Below are 16,297 nucleotides of genomic sequence, written 5' to 3'. Positions count from 1 at the left end.
TCATTACGCCTTACGCTGCGGACCCGATCACAACTCAATTTCCAGCTCACTGGCTCACAGAGTCATTATCCTAAATATGATTTGCTCAATGGAGAAGTCTAAATAATCTGTAATATATTTAGTGTTTCTCAGAAGAGGAGATGTAGAGGGAATGACTGTTAATCTTATTCTGCATGATCTGCGTTCGCTTCCATCCTCCTTTGTCATAGCTCACTCTCTGTATGTGTTTGTATATTTAATGCCATTAGAGAGTTACTTTCACAGTATGAATTGCTGTTATGCCCCTCTGTTTTCCTCCCTTTAGGTGACCGAAACAAGGACGGGTCCTCTTGGATGCAGTAACTATGACAACCTCGACTCTGTCAGCTCCGTTTTGGTTCAGAGCCCTGAAAACAAGATTCATTTGCAAGGTTGGCCATCCATAATTGAACTCCCCCAATTTCTGATGGAATTGTCACAGTGTCTGTTCTCTGGCAGGCCTATAACTGCAACACGAGAGTGTCAGAATGAATTTAGCTTCAATCACTCTTTTGCTTTTTTTGCTTTTTTTTTTTAGCCATGCATTGCTTGCAGACTTCTGAAGTGAATCCTGGACAGTAATGATTCAGAACAAAAGTAGCAGAACTACACAGTAAAAATAAAACTTAAACTGAATCTCAGCATATTGCATCTGATGCCAAGTGTATGTCAAGCATGGGAGAGGAAAAAAAAGAAAGAAAATGAGAGCTGGTCTTCGGTGATTTACAGATCTACCATAGAAAAGCTATCTAAACACAGTTTTTGCAGTACCTAAAGTGCTTACAGCTCCCACTTCATTCATCCATGTGACATTTCCATGTTTGTGCCCTGTTTTTGTCCTTGCCTTAGGCCTCCAGGCCATTCTGCCAGAGTATCTGAGGGCCAGGTTTGTGCAAGCAGCTCTTAGCTACATTGGCTGTAATGAGGAGGGCCAGTTTGTGTGCCGAAACAACGACTGCTGGTGCCAGTGTGCCGTCGACTATCCACAGTGTAATTGCCCCGAGGTGGAACTGAGGGCTATGGAAGCTAGTTTGCTGCAAATCCGAGATTCCTGGAACATGGCTAACCAAGAATTTGAAGAGTCAGGTCAGTGTTTTTTTATTTGTATTTATTTATTTATTTTTGCCATTTTAAATGACCCTCTCACTGACTGCAAATAACACCCTGTTGTTGGAGGCACTGATGGAAAAATCAAACTGACGATCTTTGAAAAAGGGACTATTACATCCAATCTATGCAATAGAAATTCAACATTACAGAGTGTAATACTTTTTGGAAGAAGCTGCAAACACACATGGTTATGAAAACAACTAAGAAGCCCTGTTCATTTAACTTACTTAGACACAACAGATTTTTTCCCTGTTCTGCACATGTTTTAATTTTATTGTTTTTATCTGTTTTCAGGGATTTTGAGGGAAATAAACTATTAAACCATTTCCTGATCATAACAAATTGTCAGTTGTACATATCAGTACACACCTTTTATTTAGTATTATTTGGAATTCTTGCACGCAACAGCTTACATTAATTGTCTTTGATTTACATTCAGTAAGAAGATTATCTGCAGATAACTATTGTCTGCAGTAATATCTATCTAGCAGCATGGGTGGAACCTCCCTGCCTTTCTATGAATGAACATTGGTACACAAATGGCAATCACTGTATAAGATTTGCGTGATGGATGTGTAAAAGAGTAAAAGCTATCCATCCATCAGCTGATGTGGACTTCTCTTAGAGCAGCTGATCTTTGTGGATTGCGGCTGAGCTTGACTTCATGGCCTCGATGATTTAATGATATGTTCAATTTTCGGTGACTTACAAAGTATGAGGATCAATAATATCAAAAGATGTATGATTTCTGTAAAACAAAGGATGTTTTGAGGAGGTATTCTAAAACAATTAAATATCAGCTACGTTAAGGCTCTTAACAAATGAATGAAATGAAGGTACCTTACTTCATTGTGTTGATGTAAAAATGTTATAAATCCAATCCTGCCGTAAAGCAGCACTGATTATTGATCAGTAACACTTGTCTTAGTGGCCTAATACAGCAAGAGGTATTAAGTGAATAGCTGACGTAGTAGAAACAGCAAAATAATGAAATTAATATAAATTTCTCTGGTGAAAATCGAACCACTTTTCGAGCATTCAGATTAATAACTCTTTTGTGACCTTTGAACCTGTCTTTAGGAGAAAAAATGCATGGATGATTTACAAAGTCCAGTACATGAAAGAGGAGCAATTACAGCAATATTACTGGGTCAACAGTGATTCAGTCAGAAGTAAGCTCTTCACTGCGGTAGGAGCTGTCATGCCTTTTGAAACACAATACAGTTGCTCTAATCTGTTAGCAGAATACAATTTAATAGCTTAGTAATAGCACTAGCAATGATGTTGCAGTTGTATTAACCAATGTGTCATTAGCTTTTGCATTTTTTTTCCACTAATGTACCCGTTGACCGTTATGTCAAACTCTTCTTCCTCAGTCTTGAATTTTACTGTATCTTGCAGCATAGCTCTGCCTCCATGTTCCCCTGTCATTATTAAAACTGTGCTGCATCCACAGGCTCTAAGGACATCTTGCTGTTTCACTCATTTCCAGCTCTGCCTTAAGCTGTTTTCAGTGCACCTAGCTGCCTGTATGTTATTACCGGCTACATGCTTCTGTACTAAGGGCAACTTGATTAGTGCGCAGTTGGCAATGACTTAAGCAGCAAGGTGCCCAGAGAACTGCAGTTACACTGCTGTATTAAATAATGAAAAATAAGTTTCCTTGAAACCCCCGAGGATCTACTTGTATAGTCAATCTAATAGAGGACAACTTGCACCAGCAGCAGAGAGATTAATAATCATAACTCTTATTGTTAAATGAGCTTCCTACCATCAGAGGATGGTGGACATGATTTGTTTTAAGTCCCACCTTCCACTGAGTGGTAACTGTTTAATAATTAAGACATCATATCTTTTATACCTGGATCAGTATCCTATCTCAGTGTTTGGCTAAGACACACCATAGTCATAACAGAGCAATGAAACAGTGTGAAAAACTAGACTCAGGGGAGCATAAATAAGAGAGTGCACTTCATATCCAAGAGAGTTCCAAGAGGCTTTAGTCTAAATAAACTGCGATATGTTGCAGTAAGTCAAATACATGCTTAAAGTTACCGGACTACTAAGACGCATAAATTATTAATTATAACCTCATAATTAAGTAATTTAAGAAAACCCTGCCAAATAAGCCTCCTTACACGCGTCGTTACCCTTCAACCTCCTTGTGTTATTTTTGATAAGACCCACACTGTGTCTGTACTTGTGTTCCTGAAAATCTGACAGTGTCTTCTATTTTTAAAATTGTACAAAAGGAAAATGCCGTTACCTTCCTGGGTTCAGCAGCTGACAAGATAATAATGGTCATTAGAGCGCAAGTTTCCAGGGATGAGGTATTGTTGCCTTGGTGATAAAATAATAGTGTAGTTAAGAAGTTACTTGCCATTCCCACCTTCTCATGGTTATTCAACATTATGATTTTGCCATGATGCTAACTATATTTAATTAATCAGTATTGTTTTTTAGCCTGTAAGTACACCTATATTCTGTATATTTCCTACTTAAGGAGACAAATGACAGTATAAAATAATCAATAATAATAAGAAGAAGTGAATGTACCTATTGTTTTGCCCATTTTTCAAGTCAAATCTGCTACTCCTCCCAGAAACACAGGGTCAGCAAACTTACTGGGAAGAAAATACAAAAACAATTTACATATCCACTAAAACAGGTCAAAACTCAAGGTTCAATGTCAAAATAAGAACAAGATACAATGTGAATCCATTGTAAGGAATGAACATAAATAGAAATAAGATGGAAGTATGCCAATAATGTTAAGGATACAAAATAATTTAAAAAAATACAAAAAGCACTGCAACAGGAGTGAGTCTTGATCTGTGATTTAAAAGAAGACACTGACAAAGCGAGCCAGACCATTCCACAAACAAGGAGTCCTAAGAGCAAATGCTCGATTGCATTTTGTGTTTAAGACTGACATAGAAATTTTTAACAGGTTTCTGCCTGAGGATTTGAGGCTGAGCTATTACTGTGCAAGTAGTACAGTGTGTAGTACTGTGAGCTCACGCCCTATCATTTGCTTCCAAGGAACCAGACTTTTTTAAATTTTTCTTCTAAGTAGTCTTGAGACATAGTTCTCCAAGCTTTCTGAAGGTCTTTCAAAGTTTTTCTTTGGGCATTTGCTGCTTTTTCACTCATTTTCAAGACTAGTCCTTGTACCTGACCATTTTTTTTAAATTATTAACTCACATAACACAGACCGATTAATCATTTAAAAATTTAAACAGCGCTTAACTCAAGGGATAAACCAATGTTGTGCCAACACATAGATACAAGATAGAGAACAAATTTAAAACTACATCATCAGGTACATTAAGTACCATAAATTGTTTCCATTTTTTTAGTTGAATCTAGAAAAAATAGCAACAATAACACAGTCTGACTGGCATCAAATAGTGTTTTTACACCAGCAAAGAGATATTAGCTTAAAACCTGCCATACAATGCTGTGAAAAAGTATTTGCCCCCATCTTACTTTCTGATTTTTACCATGTTTGTGACACTCAACGCTTTCAAACAAGCTATAAAGATAACCTAAGTTCCATCTACTGTTCACCAAAGCCTCAACAGCAATGCTTTCAATGGAAGGATGGCTGTCAAGAATTTCTAAAAATGAGTCTTCACTATAATGTAAATGTACACCCATCTGGAACAACCCTAATATCCTACAAAACAACAATATGATAAACTTCCCAGATTGGAGTTGCAAAGGAATTAAATACTTGGTACATCTATTTGAAAGAATAGACTATTCTATTTGACAGATTAGTTTTACAACATGGGATTAACTAGAATAGATTTTTAGAATATCAACAAATTAAATCTATAATAAAAAAAGAAAGTTAAGCCTTATCAAGTCAAACTACAAACACCATTAAGTGTGGTGCAATTCCTCAATCTCAAAACCCCCAAATTACTGAATACTGCAAACTAAAATATGCAGGAAAACTCTCTGTTAAAATGACTAGAAACCCCAGTCTACAATTAATACAATACAAAATCCTGCATAGAGTGCACCAAATGTGTCAACGGATGTTCACGTTGGGTTTTGCGTCGTCTAACAGCTGCTCACACTGTCAGGGCAATATACCTGACAATTACATCCACCTGTTCAGAGGTTTTGGCGCCATTCCAGCCTCCCCTTCAGTTTTCTTGTTGGGCAACTTAGATGATTTCACAAGAAGCCATTTTGAAGGAAGGGAAATAGGGAAAAGGGGTCTGAGGTATCCCAGATTACACAAGAACATGGACTGAGAATCAGTGGCCAAGTCTTGCAGAGTATCTTGAAAAAGATTTCAAACTTGAATCCAAGTTTGAAGTCTTTGGTTCAAACTGTTGTCATCATGTGAGCAGGAGGAAGCCAACATCCAGAGAAGAGCTTTGGAATGTTATTCAAGAATCTTCTACAGCTATCTCTGAGGACTACTTAAAGAAATAATATTTTTTACTGAATATATTGTATCTTCATGTATGATTGCACATTTCAATACATTTCTAGCAAGAAATAGAGAAAGGAGGAATGGCTCAATACTTATAGTACTGTTTATTATGGGGCCAGGGCATGAAGGACTTTAAAACTAATAAGTAAAATGTTAAAATCCGCTCTATGGGTAATGAGCAACCTGTATAGGGTCATGGACTCTATAAAATAGGTTCACTTTTCTCGGTTCCCATAAAATACCATTGCAATATTGTAACCAAGAGAAAATAAAAGCAAGAATGATAGTCTGAGTATTGATTACTTATTATATCCTCACAATATTCCTCTTGTAAATTTAGCATCTATAACACAGGTACTTGTAGGCCTTAATAAAAGTGAGTAATATTAACTCTTAATTGGAAAGGTTAGACTTTAGTTGGATGCTAGAGACAAAAAAATCCAGCTGTTACTGCACGATGTGTAATCTTGATAATGTGGCTGAAGGATCAGCAATTTACTGCTCCTTTTTTTTTAAAATCACTTTTGGGCATTTTATTAGACAGTGGAAGGAGGCAGGAAATGTGAGGAGGGGGAATAAGATTCAGTAAAGAACCAGCCACTCAATGCTAGAGGCATTTGTATCAATGTAATAGCTAAACACGTGGCTATTGAGCCACTCCCACAGTTATTTTTTTCAGACTGAACACATTTCAGTCTGAAAAAAAAAACACATTTATATTACCCTGGTTTTTAATTTTCATAGTCAACCACTTAAACCCCTTTTGTCTTCCAGAATAATAAATCGTATTAGTTAAAATAGTTGGGAAATTTAGATTTATTGGGAAATATAATATTTATAGTAATCCTTCTATACAGTGTGTGCATAGCCAGTCTACATTAATATTATATATTAGTGTTGTCAGTGTTAATCTTGTTAAAATGATGTTAACACCATAACCGCAATAACGCAGCAAATCTCAGTTAGATAATTAGCGCGGACCGCCCCGTGCGTGGGGCTGCACAGCGTCAATGCGTTAGCGCAGTTAGCTCGTTAAAACGTTAGTGCCGTGCAGCCCCATGCACGGGGCGATCCGTGTTAACTCGCCAACGGAGATTTGCCGCGTTAACGCTGACACCACTGTTATATATATTTCACACATACTGAAACATGTAACAAACAATATCCTCATGAATGAAAAATTATTTTCTTATGCTACTTTTATGGATTGTGTTTTTTTTCTCCTTCTTTTTTTCTATAACTGGACAATGATCTGACAATATCGTATTTTAGTTGTTTTAGCTGACATTAGCCAGTCTTTTTTGGGATGTATTTTTATTTTTACATCCTTTAACAGCCAGTGTCACTTAAACTTGCTTTGTCTTGTCAGATTTGCATTTTGCTACTAAGCTTGTTTTTATTGCATGTTTGCATGACTGATGTTTTAATGTTTCAATAAGTTAAGCGCAATGCTAAAATATTTATGTAAGCTGAGATATATTCTTCTTCTTTGACGCAGAATCCTGTTGTTATTCAAAATGTAAATCACAGTGATGGTTATTACGATGAAGACACGCATGGGATGTTTTAAAAGACAGACTCATTCTTGGATTATGTCATCTCATTGGACGCCAGTAATGGTCTTATCTTTTAAACTAATTTTAGTTAAGACAAATTAATATATCACACAATCTGCTAAATGTGTGATTAGAAGAAAGAAAAAATAATAATGGTGGCCATGTGATTTTTCTTTAGTTTTCAAAATACAGGTCATAGAAAACACTCAGCTTATTAATTTCACAGGAACATGTAAAGCTTTTTGCATAATCAGCAGGAAAGGCGTTGGGGCTTAATTGGTTTCCCAAATTGATGCTTTATTATCCAGACAAACAGCACGGTCTTTTTCTAATCAGAAGTGAGCATGTTTTCGATTTTCCATACATCCAATCATGATTGTGATGATATTGTTATTGAAATGTAATCTGTTAGCACACGAGGCAAACAGCATTTCTGAAGGGCTGACAGATGTTATCCTCTGTGCTCCATGCCCATCCTGATTTCCCCCTGACAGACTTGCTGCAGAAAATCTGTATGCTATTCATTAATGAATCTTACCCCATCACCGTATTTAGCTCTGCCTTTTTCTATTAGCCTATGCTTCAAACAATATCACTTCCAGTTTGCCCCACAGCTCTTCAGTCTACGAGGACTCTGCGAACTGATTTTCTCATTTTGGCTTGACTAAATTAGCCAAATATAGTGAGAAAGCATTCAAGTCAGTTAGGCAAAGTCAGACAGGAACCATCCACTTCTTTTCCAACACAGACTAAACTATCTTGCCTGTCCTCTGTCTTTCAGATGAGTTCCAGAACTTTGTTCGAAGGCTTCCTACCTTCTATGCTCTGAACGCATCGGCCATTCAATATTTCTGGAAAACGGAGCCAACCATTCTCCAGCGCTACAAACAGCTGGAGCTCAGCACCCAGCAGCTCCTGAGCAAAGCACGACGCATTATCAACAAGCTCTTCACCCTCAGCAAAAGGTGTCAAACTCAGCCCAAAATTATTATGCTGAGAGAGAGGTGAGAAATATAAGTATTCCTGCTGACCTTTCTGTGGATACAGATGTGTTAGGCTGTGTGTTTGCGTGCATGAGTGTGAAAAAATAAGCAAAAATTCCAAAGCCTGCAGCCACATTGCAAGTCCTTTCAAGCACGTTGCAAACGGCAGTGCTCATTTATTTTCCTCAGCCCGCTCTGTGCGCAGTGCTTTGTTATCCCCTGAACTAGGCATTATGCTAATAATACACACAATACATTAGCACTTTGATATTCAACCGAGGTCTCGCTGAAGTGAGCTATAGTGTCACACCTGATGACTTGGCTGCACTCCCAGCCCGGGTCTCCTTTACATTCAGGAAATCAAAGTTATCCTCCTGTGAAATTAAAGTTTGCAGTGTTTCAAAGGAATATGCAAAGTTTGGGCCATTTTTCCTGTTGGTTAACTTGACTGCAATGAAATCATATACTAAAGAAAATCTGCCGTGGATCTTCTGTTAATCATTCCATCTATTTTTGTGTTTTTCTCCACAAGTTTTCTCCAAGTTCAGCCGTATAGTCCGCAACAAAAGCTTATGAAAAAGAAATGTGATTATGTCAGTGCAGCTGAAGTACCCAGGTTTATTTTAGGAGCTATTTCAGGTGAGAAACCAAATATTCATCCTCTGCAATGTGATTTTTTTTAAATATAGAGCTCGAATCTCCAATTGCCCCCACCTTCATTTCCTCTATAATGAGGGAATATATCTCTGTTCAAACTGTACATATTTACCTATAAGATCTATGGGAACATACAGTGTTGTAAGTCATGTATTTGGCTCATACCTGATTTTTTACTTGCAGATTTTTTAAATGGAGATTTCATTTATTAAGGAGAAAATGCTTTCCAAACCCACCTAAATTACATGTGATTAATCACATTTTTTGGAAAGCTGGGTTCTATTTTATTAGCCACATGCAGACCTGATTACTGCCAGACACACTAAATCAAGAAATCCCTAAAAAATGAACCTGTAGAAATACGTTATACTCGCGTCTGAAGAAGCTCAAGAACAGATGAAAAACAAAGTCATTGACATCTACGAATTGGGTTACAAAACCATTTCTAAGGTTTTGAGATTCCAGTGAACCACAATGGAGAGCCATTAAGAAAATGGAGAAAACTGAAAATTGGTGAACATTCCCAGGAGTGGCTACTAAAATTACTCCAGGAGTGCAGCCATGGGAGATTTCCAAAGACCACTGCTGACCTTAAAGGACACAAAGGCTCATCTCACATTTGTCAAAAACCATATCAATGATCCCCAAGACTTTTAGGATAATATTCTATGGAGTGACAGGGCAAGAGTGAAACTTTGCAAGGTTTGAGTCCTGTTACATCTGGCAAAAACAAACATAGCATCATAGAAAGATCATACCATCAGTCAAACATGGTTGCGGTAGTATGATGGTCTGGGCTGCTTTGCTGTTTCAGCAGCTGGACAACTTGAAATGGATGGCTTGATGGGTGAAATGGATGCAACCATGAATTCTACTAGAAAAATCTAAAAAAGAAAGCCCGTCTGTCAGTTCATGACCTTAAGCTCAAGGACACTTGGGTTATGGACAATGAGCCGAAAGACTCCAACAACTCCACCTGGATGGTTAAAAAAAAAAACCAAATGAATATTTTGCAATGGCCTGTTAAGGTCTGTGCTTAAATCAGATTGAGCTGCTTTAGCATCACCTTAGACAGGCTGTTTAATTCAGCTCTCCAATGAGCCTGAATTAAAACAATTCTACAAAGCAAAGTGGTGATGTGAAAGACTCATTGCCAGTTATTGCAAAAGCTTGGATATAGTTCTTGCTACAAAGGGTGACGCAAGCAGCTATTAGGTTTAGGGGGCAATTACTATTTTACATTGAAGTGTAACAAATATGCAAAAAACTAAGAGATCAAGGAGAGGGCAAATACCTTTTCACAGCACTGTACATATATGCAGTGTTAAATTCGGAGTTGCTGCAAGCACAGTTGTGTTTGCTTACATTTTTAAGCAAGGTAAAGAAAAGGTTTTGTTTCCTAAAAATAGAACACAAAAATTGTTTAGTTTACCTGAAGTAGTATATTTAGGGAATCCAAATTTTTATTTGCAGACTTAAACTCAAGGTACTGCACCCCTTTAGTATATGGGTTTTCTATACAACCAAATGAGGTATACTGACACCTATTTGCAAAGATCTTATAAGGGAATAGAAATGTATTCAGGTTATTACCATTATAGATTGACCATCGCTATAGGGAAAAGTGTATTTCTGATATTTAAGGGGAAATGTATAGGAGCGATAAAGGCAGATTAAAAGATTGGTCAAAATCACTTTGGCTGAGCTCTCAGTCTTGCACTAGTCATACTACAAAAGATTCAATACAACGACAAATGGTTATTTTTTCGCATGATTTTGCATTTCTGTTTCCAGATGGTCCCTCATATCATATTAACTTGATTTTTAATGGCTTTCAGCTCCAGTCCTAAGCACCGTTTCCTCATATAGCATCATAATCCTGCAGAATCAGATGTTCCTTAGTGGCAATTTATGCAAATTAGGTGCGACCCAGGTCATTTACAGCTATATTCTTAGTAATATCTGTGCTGTGAAAAAAAATTAAAGAGATGCAAAATGTTCATCCCTGATGGAAAATGGTGACAGGTTTAGTAAATGTTACCATCTGTGTATAAAAGCTTGCAAACAGCTAAATTACAATGATGAAATAGGCGACTTGCAGTGTTTTGAGCTGAGATGAATGAAGTTATATATATATATAGCAAGAATATACAAAGATTTTATCCCCATTTACCTTACATATCATACTGCCCTGTACATAATGGCCCAGCTCACGGAGGATTTGTTTTTCATATGGAATATTTGTACGTCTCTGTAGCCATTATCCATGTTCCAAAGCTTCACGGTCTTTGTGAGATGAAGACAAAGCAAACATAAAAAAAAATGTTGGCTGTTACATTGTAAATCCATTTTGGAGTTTCTTTTGTAACTTTCTAGCGCAGTCTTTGGAACTATGTACAGTATTTTTTTTTTTCCGTGAATACAAGAGGTGTCAGGGCAGCCGTGATGGAGCTGCACAAAAACAACTGATTGGAAGCACAGAAAAAGCAGCCTAAGTAAATAAATGTGGCTTGTAATGGAAAAATTAAGTATATCTAGTGCAGAGGAGAAGTTTTCTTCACTAGTCAAAATGTACTCTGTGGCAGAAGGAGAAAGTTCGTTTGTGGCATTGATCTGTGTGAAATGAACTGACAGACAATGAACAGATTGCAGAGTGAACACCCGGCTTCTCTTTTGCCCATACTGCACACTGCGTCTCCATGACAGTTTACATGTCCTGCTGACAAAATGTGCTTATGATGGCGAGACAGCTTCCTCTCTCTTGCTGTGCACAGTCTCCACTCTGGAGGTGAGATATGCACAACTGACTCTCGCTGATGAGTTTCAGACAAGCTGGGTGCCGTTAAGACTGTTAACGCATTACATCGACTATCTTTTGACAAAATGTCACCAGATTTAAAATTTGATTTGAGGAAAAAGAAAAAGTCTTTTGCTCCTTTCTGTTTTTCTCCACATCACACTGACTGCGCTCACTGTGATGCTGGAATACTAGAGGGGGCTTGCCGGTTCAAAGCACTTATAAAAGAAGAACAAAAAAATGGTCTCGAAACTAAGAAACACCAGAAGCCTTCTATAGACTTTAGCTCTGCATGATAATTATTTTTTCATGCCTAAGATATGCATCATTAGTGAGTAAAAGTACAGTACACTGGAGGGAACAAATTATAGAGCTGGAAAACAAAAAGAAAGGAAAAGAAAAGAAAAGAAAACGCAATCACAAGTTTATATATTTAGTTATTTTTACCACTGGAAGGTGTTCTAAGCCATGTTTCTTTTTAAATAATTGTTTTCTCAATTAAAGTGGAAAAAACACATTTGAATATATTGCTTTTTGCACAGAACTGACAATATCAGCGAACTCACAATCATGTGTTTCCATTTTTTTCATATAACTGTGAAGTCTGCAGCAGCAGTATGTTAGTTTATCCAGCTGTTTAGTACACAGTTTCACCTTTATCATCACTTTGCTTAGCTTCACCATTTGTGTGTATTTTTCCAGCCCAACTAGAATCTAGAGACGCAGGACTGTGTAGATGAAATCCATTTAAATATGTTGTGTGAGTTCAAACACAACTCGATCGTATCCAGTTTGATAGCTGGTTTAAAAAATGACTCAGTAGAATATTACATGTATTATAGCCTCTTTTTTTATAATCAATTGCTTCATATTCAAAATATCAAAATGTTCTTTAAAAATGTTTTGCATATATTTACTGCATTTATTTGTTGGGTACACCCACATGCTATCTCCATCCACTGCAGTTTATCACTTTCATAGTATTTGTGTCGATATAGGAATATATCAAATGCTTTTCCAGTCAATGTACTAAACATTGAGAAGCTAAAATAATTTGTGGAAAAGGGTAAAAAAGCCAGATTTAGGAATTACATCTAACATTTATTCATCTATCTGTCCATCCTCTTCTGCTTATCCTTATCATTGTCGCAGGGGGTCTAGAGCCTATCCCAGCTATCCCAGGGCGAGAGGCGGGCTACAGCCTGGCCAGTCTGATGCAGGGCTAACGCTACTGTTTATCATGGGATCAAATTCCCAGTGATACACACACTCACCAGCACACACACAGTGCAGTTTAATTTCTTTAGTCTAACAACTGTTTGAACAAACGGTACGTTTCCCTTCAAAATTATGTTTTTTAGATGTAAATTACTTATACATGCACTTTTGTTTCCCTTAAATTAATTTACCAGCTGCACACGGCTACAGCAACAGAACAGCCACTCTGCTAAAGAACAAAAGTGGATTAAAAAATCTGACAGATGTGGAACATAGCAAGCGACAGACTAATTTACCACATTATGTTCCTGTCATGCATTCCATCTGCTCTTTCATTCAGAAACAATTTCGGTATATTGCTTCACCGATATAGTTTGTGGCTTGGAATAAATAGAGCATTTTGCTAATCATATACTATATGTATGGTTCTAGATATGCATAGGGCTAGACTAGACTCTGCACGTTTCCAACTTAAATAAATGATGTATTTTCCTAATGTGATCTTTATCAGCCTCTTATTAAACCTAATTTTGTTTTATTGGAGATTTTGTGTGATGCCAAAGCTGAAGCTATGTTTTGATTACATTTCTGTATTTTGTGGTTGCTTTGGTTGTTTATGCTTTTAACAAGAGTGTATCTTTTTAGTATTTTCAGCTCTGCTCAAAATAAACAACATAAAAATTGTAACGTAATTAGCATTAGCTTATTTTACAGAGGGAGACTTTCCAATTACCCAATTAGCTCATTTTCTTAGCACTAAATATAAAATGGGTGTATTTCTAACTCATCTTTTTTGACCTTGCATATTTGTAGTGAAACGACAAGTGATCCATCTATAGTAGGATGCGTTTTAGACTGGATAAGTGAACAGGAAATCTTTTCTACAGGGATTTCATGAAAACATCGAAGGATTTGAATGAATCGCTTAAATGTGGGACTTGCGTAGCAGGCGTTGGTCTCTTGAGATTATGATGTGATATAGAATGATATATGACTGTTGATCTCCCCCATAATGCACCTTCCCTCCCCTACAGAGTCTAGTCAGGAAGCAGACAAATTTAACTTAGCTGTGTTTCTTCAGAAAGCACTTAACCATGCATATGAAACTCATAGTTTCAATCTGTTAGTTAAAGTAATGACTCAGTTTTACTCCTTACAGTGCAAGAGTTGGTTGCTCTAAATTACATTTAACATATTTTCATGTGTCATTAACGAATCATATAGAGCAGGAGAAGACAGAGGGACTTTGACATTTACATTTCATGGCTTCATAATTGTGAAGTACCGCATAACTGCTATATCCATAGCCATATTTTCATTTCATGCCCACATATTTATTGTTCAACTTCCCATCTATATCCACTGCATCTCTTATTTATAGGCAAAGATCTGAAAAGAAATACATGCAAAAAGTGTTTTTTGTATTGTTTATATTTTTTAAGTATGTGAGGGGAAAAGCGCTTTTTCTATCCTGAGTCATCTCTGTTTTTGTTTATAGATTTTACAATGTAACAGCTTCCACAAAGAAAGAAAGTATGCACTATAATTCTTAAAAATTTAAATACAGTGTTTATTCTTAATGAAATGTCAAATTACTCAAAGTTATATGACCGTCTAATAATTACTCAGCTTACCTGCTGATGTGAACAATCAGGAACATTTTTATAAATATTATATTTGACAATAAAGTAGAAACTCAACACCCAACAAAAGAGAAAGCACCTGATGTAAGCATAATGACCCGAAAGGGAAAAGAGATGTGACCGAAGACAGTAAATGGGATTGTGAGACTTCACATTGATGAAAAGCATACGTGATGATCACTATCAAACTAAGTGGCTCACAGGTTTTCTCCATACAGAGAAGCATTGAGTTTGTCATCAAAATATAGATTTTTTTTGTTGTTCGGTTTAGAAACAATGAGATTAATGTTTGAAGCCATGTGATTCTTGTGTTATGTACTCTGCATCAGCAATGAATCTTACCCACTGCTCCGTCTCTGTCGCAGGCCCTTTAGCTACTGGCTGAACTACATCCTCTCCATCATGTACTGCAGCGAAAACAATCACATCGGCTCTTACCTGGAGGAAACCCGGAGCTGCTCCTGCCCTTATGAGCATCCTCCCTGCCAGGGCTTGATCCCATGCACAGTGGGGGAGGGCACCTCCTGTGCGTCGTGCTCCTATGAGAATCGCTCCCGCTGCGCCACCTGCAACCAGGGTTACATGCTGAGCCAGGGGGTGTGCCGCAACGAAGTGCCAGACTCCACTGACCACTACATAGGCTTTGAGACTGACCTGCAGGACATGGAGCTGCGCTATCTTCTCCAGAAACGTGACAACCGCATCAGCATTCACGGCATCTTCGTAAGCAACGACGTCAGGCTGAATAATTGGTTTGACCCATCGTGGAGGAAGAGAATGCTGCTGACACTGAAAAGTAACAAATACAAGTCAAACCATGTCCACATGCTCCTGGGGATGTCTCTACAGATCTGCCTTACCAAGAACATCACTCTGGACCCCATGCTGTCTGTTTATATCAATCCATTTGGCGGGAGCCACTCAGAGAGCTGGATCATGCCCATTGAGCAGAAGAACTACCCAGACTGGGAGAGGACTAAATTAGACCTTCCTTATGACTGTTATAATTGGACTCTGACTTTAGGCAACAAGTGGAAAACATTTTTTGAGACAGTGCATTTTTATCTACGGAGCCGGATCAGGGGCACCTCAAGTAACGGGAATGGAACTGTATATTATGAACCCTTGGAGTACCTGGAATCGGGACGAAATCTAGGCTACATGAAGATCAACAGCATCCAGGTGTACGGCTATAGTATGCACTTTGACCCGGAAGCGATCCAGGACTTGATTTTACAGCTGGACTACCCATATACTCAGGGATCGCAGGACTCAGCCCTGCTGCAGCTGCTGGAGATCCGGGATCGGGTCAACAGGCTTTCCCCACCAGGAGCTCAGCCCCTGGACCTGTTCTCCTGTCTGCTGCGGCACCGACTCAAACTGTCCACTACAGATGTTGCCAGGATCCAGGCAGCGTTGCAGACTTTCAGTGCCAAGCAGCCAAATTCGATGGAATATGAAACAACCAAATTATGTAGCTAAGAAGTGGGCAGGTGGCCAGGCGCACAGATGGAAGAGCAGTCACCACACAACTCTGACGATAGTAAAGAGCAATTCTGGAGCAGTGCAACAGACATTTGGGGGACATGTTATTTGTTGTCATGGGTCTCAAGAGTGCATTTGAGATTCTTATGTCAGCTTTTGGTATTACGTCTTAGAAATAAGGAGGATTTCACCATACTTGCCTCATTGTTGGATTTTTTTTTCTCTCCTGATGAAAACAATAACTTTAATAGTTATTAATATGAATTTCAATATTTGCCATCACTGATATTTTGCCAGCGTGCTGATGTTTGTAGATTGCACAAATCTGAATTGCTCACATACGTAAACAAAAGGCTTTTGCTGATAAAATATTACCC

The 16,297-nt window shown here is 37.9% G+C and overlaps 1 protein-coding gene across 2 annotated transcripts in view; it reads left to right on the top strand.

Moving 5' to 3' along the window:
* Positions 1-16,077, top strand: part of brinp3a.1 (BMP/retinoic acid inducible neural specific 3a, tandem duplicate 1) — a 62,280-nt gene extending 46,203 nt beyond the window's left edge. For both annotated transcript variants that reach the window (XM_006797816.3, XM_006797815.2), the window contains 4 exons: positions 305-410; positions 868-1,104; positions 7,919-8,141; positions 14,801-16,077. In XM_006797816.3, the coding sequence (XP_006797879.1) occupies positions 305-410; positions 868-1,104; positions 7,919-8,141; positions 14,801-15,917 (1,683 nt within the window). In that variant the 3' untranslated portion in view covers positions 15,918-16,077. The remainder of the gene's footprint in view (positions 1-304; positions 411-867; positions 1,105-7,918; positions 8,142-14,800) is intronic.
* Positions 16,078-16,297: the final 220 nt, after the last annotated feature.

The sequence above is a fragment of the Neolamprologus brichardi genome, chromosome 17, assembly GCF_056152115.1.
Source record: "Neolamprologus brichardi isolate AB-2024 chromosome 17, ASM5615211v1, whole genome shotgun sequence".
Lineage (NCBI taxonomy): Eukaryota > Metazoa > Chordata > Actinopteri > Cichliformes > Cichlidae > Neolamprologus > Neolamprologus brichardi.
This window is presented reverse-complemented; position numbering and strand designations above follow the sequence as displayed.